The sequence below is a fragment of the Papilio polytes genome, unplaced genomic scaffold (assembly GCF_000836215.1).
Source record: "Papilio polytes unplaced genomic scaffold, Ppol_1.0 DF821511.1, whole genome shotgun sequence".
Classification (NCBI taxonomy): domain Eukaryota; kingdom Metazoa; phylum Arthropoda; class Insecta; order Lepidoptera; family Papilionidae; genus Papilio; species Papilio polytes.
The window spans coordinates 2,210,130-2,219,518 of record NW_013527693.1 but is presented as its reverse complement, the minus strand read 5'-3'; the positions used below and the strand labels follow the sequence as shown (position 1 = coordinate 2,219,518).

The window sequence follows — 9,389 nt, the reverse complement described above, 5'->3', positions numbered from 1 at the left end:
GACCACCTCGGAGTGTGGTACACTTATCAATCTTATATGGACACGTCGATATTCGTTAACTGCTCATAATTTTTTGCCATCGATACTGTGTCTTAACTAAAGCAATGTTTACAATGTTTACTTTTCTAATTAAAAAAAAATGGCTTACAAAAGTAAAAACTGTATAATGTTTTGTGATTCTGTGGATTTTATACATTGTTTGCTATTCTTTTTGGTTGTTACAATCATCATCATCCCTGTTCCTTATTGAATTGAGAATTAAGAATCCATTTGAAGTGGGCAGTTCCTAATTTTTTCAAATTTTTTATTAGTCATTACAGTATCTCTCTTAATTATGTTAAAGTAATACATTTAAAAATGAATACCTAGTTAAATTGTTCAACAAATGTTTAGTATTTAATGTCATCGTAAAATGTACTCAAGATCGTACTCTGCTATTTGAACAGCGCGCAAGACTTAATTTGTGTAATTAGCTGTCTTGAATTATGTATGTGTGACGCTCCGACAACTTAATAATTAAGGTCGTGTAATTACATAGTGAAGGTATTTAGGTGAAGTGTTTGCGACTTTAATAGATGAGTTACTGTTAGTATTGTGTTGACAGGTTTGGAATTCAGCGCTCATCGTGAGGAGCAAGAATAGTTAAAAAATAGTCAAAGGATCATCAAATGTTTTTAAGTTTTTAAATCTTTAGTATTACTATAATTAGTGTGAAGGCAGGAATGAAAAGACTAACTGTGTCGTATTATATTAAAGTTGTTACTGAATATAGGAAAGAACAAATTGTTTTATTTGTAAACGTAACTCACGAGCTATCAGTTTTTTAATTCGCTGTAACACTAATACAGAGAGTAATATTAAACAATAAGTTTTTCTAACATCAGTAGCAGGTAATGGTAATTTAACAAAAAATACTTGCTTAATACTTTGTTTTGGTTACGCTTTAAGAAATGTAATTAAGACATAGCACAGTTTAATTCATTGGTCTTGTAAATCTCAGTCCATAGTTAATGAACTTTGTAATTAAAAATCAAGGACGAAAAGCATTACAAGCATCCATAAAAATAACTAGCATAGCGAACATCGAATAAGATATTTTATCATAGGAACTACTGAAATACTTATAAAAATACACTTAACTTTTCAAAAATAAGAAGGATGATAAAATATATGTATCGCAGTGAAAATTCACGGTTAGATGCATTTTGAAAAAGACACAAAATAAATAATATTATACGATACTCCAAGCAAACTTAGGAATATATCAGACTTAAGCAATTTATATTTTTCATAGAGCAGGAAAGCTTATAACATAAGTAGGAACTGGTATGGGGGGTTAGATTTCCTCCTTACTAGACGTTTAGAATGATTGCAGTTGGGATGTTTACACGCCAGCTGATAGCGCGCAGTCCGCAGCGGTGCCGCGGCCGGAGCGCATGCGCATCGCGCAACACGCACCAAATACGAGAAATTAAATGACAATTAAATAAAATGAATTAAAAAATGCGCGCGTCACGTAAATATATCCGCGTCATTAAGCTATTGCTCGCTGGTGTCACGGTTTTTTGCGTTAGTTGGATCGCGAGCGTCAATGAGTGGCACTCGGGGGTGCGCTGGGTTGATAGGGGTGGCCGAAGTAGCCGAGGCGGCCAGGGTGGCCGCAGTGGTCAGGTAGAAGGGTTGGCCACCATGAGGACGATCGTAGCGTACTCCGAAGGCAAGCAGGCAGAGATGGACCGACCCCTGCCCGTTGCGTGCGATCGTATGCCCGCATTTCCAAAAATACCATATTTTGTAAGTTATCCAAATTCGATTAGAATACATTTATGTTTTAATTTTAATATTTAAAGAATATTAAATCATAAATATTTCATTGATATCTTTAATAGTAGATAAACGTAACAAGGGTTAGGTAAATGTATCACCAGTAATTGATAAGTTAGTGTCATAAAAGCGCAATTTTTTTCTTAACTTTCTTCCAATTTAAACTTAGGTATTTGGGCAACAACATCTAATCTCTTAATATTCCGTCTATTTCAAGTTAATAGATTTATTTATTTTATACATATAATATTATACAAGAAAGCTAAAATTAAGAACCATTAGACTTGCGCAAGGGCGGCCTTATCTCTGGAAGCGATCTCTTCCAGGCAAAGGCAATTATATACATAATAATATTTATTTGCTCTTGTAATAAAACCGTGGAGATTTTGAATATAAGCTATTTTTAATTAATTAACATAGAGAGTGTTACCTTTTGTTAAAGCTTTGACATAACAATATTTCCCTACTCCACTAGAAACTAACATTACTATTTGTTCATATTAACATCTCTGTAAAGAATTTAATCTACATCATAAAGAATGTCACTGTTTTTTTAACATTTCCCGTAAAACATGCTAAAACTTTAGTACTAACGGTTGTTTGTTTCCGGTTTTTTTGCGAAAGTTCACACAAAGTAAGATATTCAAATGCACCTTGCGAGAATACTTGAGAATGTTAAGATAAAGAAAATACGATGTATTGTTAGTAGCACTTTGTATTCATTTCCCGGTTATACTCATTAAAAGGTTGTTTTAAGACAACAGTAGCGTCTACAGCATTATGCTAGAATTAATATCTACAAGATACATATGTAGTACACTATTAGGAGGAAATGTTTCATTTCTTGTCCCAGATTAAATAAAAAAAACGACCGAATTATTTTTTTAAAATGTGTAACTTCTCATGATCGAAAGTAAATAAACGTTAAAAAAAAAACGAAAACGTATACACATCCTTAAAGTTTTTAAAACATATACATATTTATAAAGCTGACTGTACAGTTTTTTTCGTAAGTTTAAAAAGAATCATTTCATTGTTTTACGTCTATAATTATTTTCCTTGATAGATATTTATCAATTGCCAAAAATAATAACGTATAATATCTACGCTCACACTAATTCTATTAAGTTAGTGTATAATTCAGACACATTATCTTGAGGAAAAAATGATTTACTTGACCATTAACCTTGCGATGGTAAATTGACAGTTGTTACCGCACCATTACAAAGTTAAGATCGTACTGTGATTTGATTACATACATTACCTTCGGAATAGAATTAAAGCTCTAAGTGTTACATTTGGCTCGTGTGAAATGAACGTACATATTTTCCTATTCGTGTTATTACAGACTATAATAAGTATTACACGCTGTTATTTAGCGTGATTTTAATTGTGAACAATACATGAGCTTTTATTAAGGAACCGATTCTGCAAATATAATTAAAATGTAACCTTAACTGTGTCGTTCATTCCCATAAAAGAAAAACATGTGTTGCCGCAATCTAGCGCAGATTTTAGAACATTAAAATGTTCTTTTGAAGGTAACAAAAAATAATACAAAAAAAGTCTCTAGCAAATTTACATAAAGTCGACCTATGAGTCAATAATTTGTATTGTTTTACAACCTTCGAACGATCGATAAAGCGTTTACAAAATTTTATGCTTACAACGTAGGATGTATTTGTGATGTTATTCCCTATGTTACTGAGGGAAGAAACAGTTCATGTTAAAGGATACATGTAAAGCAAGCTACGAACTGAAAAAATGCAAACATTCCAACGCGGGACTTTAAATCAAAAAACCAAACTACATGAGGTATAAAAAGCTTTTAACCTTAGATCGAAGTTGTTTATTTTAAACGTAAACAATTCTGAGTCCGATATTTTCAACACCATGTTACCTATTAACACTTAAAACAAGTAAAAAAACTAACACATTGTTGAAGGACGAAAGAGATCGACAAAGGTAAGAACCGTTCTAGTTTGAAGGTTATCTTTAACCTACATTAAGACTTTTGGTGTATTAAATATTTATTCGAATTAAATATAATTAAAAAGCTCTTATACTTACGATTGTAGAGTTACATAGATTAAGTTTTATTTGTTTTTCAACTTACACAAACAAAGCCAGTATTAAACTAGTTCCTTTATACAAGTATGTAATCTTCAGATTTATTTTGTTAATTAAAACCTCAGAAAAAAGACGTCTATATTAATTATCAGATGTCGTTTTATGTCATAAAATTGTTAATCTTAGCCCACATCCGTTCAGAAATGTTACTACGGTTATTTTATTTACAATTCGAGCAATTATGTTTTATTTTTTTACCGACGTAACTATCATCGTGTATCGTAATAATAATGGGTTTATCTTGGAACTGCGAGGTACGTTTCTGAATGAATTTATTTTTAACATGAAATACATAGATAAGCTGCTTATACATCATTTATGAGGGATGTTGCTGGTACCGTAATTTTCATTTTAAATTCTTGTGTAAACACGTGTATACGAGTACTTTACAAATAATTGATACGTCACAGGAGGGAAATGTAATATTTATTTCAGGAACTAATTGAACTGGTACATTATTTTGTCAACTAATACACTATTACTATAAGTTTCCGCTATAGAAACGTTCACACACTTAATGAGACATTTTCCTAAACGTACTAGAAATAAATCAATAAAATAAGCAAACAGAAAGTTGACGGTGAAACCAACCAAACAATTTTTTTTTGAAGAAAAGTGTAACAAAAACTATAAGTTTGTTTTCATTGTCAAATTACTGAACCCCCGCGGTTCGAGCGTGCTGTCTCAAGTCACGTACAATACAGTGCTTGTGAAAAACTACCCGCAACCGCAAATGTTTCGATTATCGTAATGATAGTGTCCTTGTAATGTACGCGGTCACACTCCTATATCATGCAATTTTATTTTTTACTTCTCTGTAATCTGATTTCTTATTATAACTTAATAGAATTGCGTACAAGAAGAGTTGGAAACTTGTAATGCCTAAATAAATTAAATTACTTTTATAGTCATCTATAGTTCTAGCGATTTTTATGTGTGTAACGATATTTTTATTTCAATACTAAACGATTCATTGGGTACGAAATTGTATACAAATGTGCCACATGTCAAATTTTCAGGCTGACTTTTCAAAGGCGTCTTACAAAAATGTGTTAATTAGACATATATTGGAAAAAGGAACTTATAAAACTGAACAAAAGGATTGCTAAAACTTCCACTTAATTTCGTATTCTAGTAATTAAGGTTTTATTTATTAATTTAGATTAGTATTTTGTTTCAATTCCAGAACCGTAGCTGGTCCCCGCACGCGTCAGGGGACAGCTGGCAGCGAGTGCAGGGTACCTCACTGTCGGTATACGCCGCCTACTACGACGTCAGGACCACGCAGCGCTACGTGCGCATTCTCGCCATTTTTCATGGTAACTACCAAATACCAGGGTTGTCGACAGTTTTAATTAAATAAGTACTCGATTTTTCTTTTACTACATTTAAGTATTACATAAGTTTTGACTAAATTACCAGGGTAATGTTTTGCATGCGTTTTACATAGATCGAATTTTGATGAGAGAAGTGATTCAATCGCTTTACTTTCCTTTTATGCCATAGGTTGAAAATCTGTTGGATTTAATTTTTATTATATTACTATACAAGTGTTTCAAGAATAGAAACGCCCACTTTAGAAATAGGTGAGGTAGTATTGACTTGTGGTGTTTAAAAATAATAATGTACATCGACAGCCCTACACACAACATACATAAGAATGCTCAGAACTTGTAAAATGCGCAACGTGTATCATTGCGAAAGATATGTTACTACTAAATTGTCTACACTTACGAGCACTTCTCAGTAAAGTTATCTTCATTTTGTAAATTGTACAACGACTTCTTCCTACTGAGTTCAAACACGTAATAAAGGCTATATTAAGAAAGTAACATTGTATATTTATGAAAATTAATTTATTTAACTACAAAAATAAACTAAACATCCAAATAATTATATGATATACAAACGAAATATATCATAAAGGCAGGTGGGTATTCTAAAAATATTTAGCTTACATGTTTATGTTTTAGGTACTCGTAACTTTGTATTAACTTTAAGGAAATCTTCATAACCATAAAAAAATACGAAGAACTTTGATATTTTTAACTCTTATCAGTATAACCATAAAAGATGTTAAACAGACAGTTTTTATGGTATGAAATGCAAGTATAGTTTAAATTATATTGTATGTCTTTTTGTGTTGATGTAATTGTTGATAATGTCATGTTTAAGTGATCGCACGTGCCGTCGAGTCGAGCTTTTCCGTTTTATCTTGTTACCGGTCGTATGTCGGCTATGCTTCGGTTCGCATTCATAGGAAATACTAAACCAAACGTATTAAAAAATTAAATTGAAATTTCTAAACATTTTAAAAGGATATTATATTCGATAAATATTTCTGACTAGCTGTTGTTCACGATTTCCTCCGAGAGAAATTGAAAATTACAGAAAAAATATAATCTACATATGTTACTTATTAATAACGTAGCTTATTAATGAAGGATTTTTTGTGATTGGCCCAAAAGATTTAGAGTTATTACAATATATACACTGATACAATATTTGTATAGATCGATTTAAAATTTCTATGAAAAAAAACACATAATTTAAGTATCCGTAAAAGTGTCGCAAACATTTTAAACAACTCTTACCATATCGAATTTAAGTTCAGTTGTTAAATTGTAAAAGAGCATTTTTAACCTAATCATAGTGAAATAGTGAAATTTCTAGTTAGCTTCTACTAATTATACTTAATTTTTCATTCCCAGGTCGAAACATCTCTTCAGAAGAACCATTGTTTTGTCAAACCCGTCCACTTAATTCTAAAGAAGAGTCAATTGAAGTCGTCGCTGCAAAGGCTTTAGAAATGTGGTGGCATGAATGGGATGCCACTTCCAGTGAAGTTGAAACCCCGCTATTACTGTCGTGCCCTTTAACTGATGATTTGAATAGTCTCTCCGTTGTATCCATTGTTACTGAGCCGTGTGATGATCCTACTAACGCGTTTATGTTAAATCCTACGGATGGACTCATCAATTACAAACGTACTTTCACAATATGTGTTAAAGATATGAAATTCAGTAATAATATAGCACGGAACTTAGTTGAATGGATAGAAGCTAATAAAATATTGGGAGTTGATCGAATAGATGCATATATTGATGAAGTAAATAAACATACTGAAGAAGTTCTATTGCATTATGAAGATAAAGGTTATGTTAGATTATTTCATGCTCCTATAAAACATACAATAAATAGAACGCTGTGGCAACGCAGAAGAGATCATCTAATAACTTATAATGATTGTTTATATAGAAATTTAGCAGAATCAGAGTATATCTTACCTTTAGATGTAGATGAAATATTACTGCCAAAAATAGCTTTTAATATACCAGAATTATTACTACGTTTAAGACCGTACGGCTGGAATCCTAAAGAATATTCAGCTATTTTGGTACAGAATGTTTTCTTTTTCGATTTTATGCAAGGTGTGCATAAATATAAAATTACTGAAGCAAATTATAACATTAGTAAAATGTATGTCAAACGTGATGATGTAAGAATTAAGAGAGGGTTAGATTTAGATGTAGATAAAATAGAATTAAAAGACGATAATACTTTAGGAATATATAGAACGACTGATTTAGATAATTTAGATAGCAATAAGCATAAATGTGATAAAGAAATTCCTATACCTAAGTTATCTCGGCACATAGTCCGGTCAGCGCTGGTGAGTCCCGTTGGCTACTACAGTAAAAGCTTGATGCTGACGAGAAGAGTATTAACTGCATTTAATCACTATCCTCTCGCTAATGTCGGGGTAGCAGGCTTCGCAGGATGGTCGGCACCGTTCAGCGAAGTTCAACTCAATCACTATAAGGTTTGTGTGTTTATTTTTTGTACGTATCATTTTCAATTTTTATTCTTTAGAGATTAAATTGTAACAACAGTAAAAATGAGGATAGCAATTTAAGTTTTTTCTGCTATTGTGTCTATGTTTTTCCGATTTCCTAACTCAACTTACTATTTTTAAAATGATCGATTTCTTGACTCTTACATGATTTATTTACATTGTTATTTTTCTTGTTTTAATAAATCTTGTTTTTGAATATTGCTTGATTGATTTGAATGTTGACTAAGGTAATCAAATCAAGTAGAGAATGAAAGAAAGAAATTCGTTTATCAAAAGGAAAAGGATTTGATTCAGCATGTGCTGCGGTGTATACCGAAGCGCCGGTTTTCACTGAACCCTAAAACACAAGAGGAGAAAAAAAATGGCAATTTTTCTGTACTTTTATTAAATCAGTGCTGTAACTTAGGCTGTGATTGTGTGTCCAGGAGTCGTGCAATACGACTATGGTGTCGGAGTGTGAGAGGTACTCGTTGCGCGCGCGCATCGACCGCACCGCACTACGTCTGCAACCGCGTCTCACTCGCGCCCTCGCCGCTGCGTTCTGCCAACAAAATAAAGCTTTGTAAAATCAAACTGCTTTTTTGTTTTATTGATAATTTCCTCTCATCTTCACAACTCAAATAAAAGTCCCGTCAGGATCGACGCAACCGTTTCCGAGGTTACCCGGAACAAACGCGGCTTGCAGACAGACAGACTGACGAAAAATGCCATTTCCGTTATCAGCAACACAAGTATCACCTTTGTGAAATCCTTTTTTTATATTACATACAGACACACCAATTTTATCATAAGGAAGTTAAGTTATTGCTAAGATTTCTGAACGTATAAGCGCTTTTAAAAAAGTACTACCTTTCACTTGCGATTTCGTCCGCGTGAAATTAAAAAAAAAGTAAGGAGGCGATGTGTTCTTCCCGACTATACTCTATATGTTTGCCAAATGTTATCTGGATCTATTCAGCAGTTTAGTCTACAAACTCTAACAAACATCCATCCATCCATTCAAACTTTCGCATTTATAATATCAGTATGTCTCTTTAAATTTTGCAGAGCTGTACCGAGAAATACTGTTAGAATGTTCCCGGAAGTATTGCGAAGTCGTGTTCTAACTAAAGTAACTGTTCCCGGATTGGTCCAGAACTGGTCGAGTCTCGCAGCTTATCTCAGATGAATCTAGACGTAAACTCACTATCTGCAATGTTTACTATACAAGGTGCTTTTGTTAAATTTATTATCGAATGCTGGAGAATTTTGAATTGCTACAATAAACCCATAAAGGAAACAACAACACAATTTATTGGCCAGTATTATTTAATTAAAACCTACGTTTATTGTTTCTATTTCGGATATTTTGATGTCATTCTAACAAATATTGCTAAACGATAACACCTTAAGGTCTTCACAAATATCTTTTAGACATTTGGAGGGTCAATAACTATACTCCAAATCACTTATCCTTTCAACTAAAAAAAATGTTAAATAGTGTTTTATGTTAACATTTTTCATAAATAAGGTGTAGCATTAAATTCTCCGTAGCCATTGCATAAATGTCATGTTTCATCTCAACTTTGTCAAAAGCATT

The 9,389-nt window shown here is 32.5% G+C and overlaps 1 protein-coding gene across 1 annotated transcript; it reads left to right on the top strand.

Moving 5' to 3' along the window:
- Positions 1–1,369: 1,369 nt before the first annotated feature.
- LOC106108634 lies at positions 1,370–8,383 on the top strand. Its single transcript, XM_013289888.1, has 4 exons — positions 1,370–1,794; positions 5,141–5,273; positions 6,666–7,777; positions 8,236–8,383. The coding sequence occupies exons 1-4, from the start codon at positions 1,504–1,506 to the stop codon at positions 8,374–8,376; spliced, it is 1,677 nt and encodes a 558-aa protein (XP_013145342.1). The 5' UTR covers positions 1,370–1,503; the 3' UTR covers positions 8,377–8,383.
- The last annotated feature ends 1,006 nt before the right edge of the window (positions 8,384–9,389 follow it).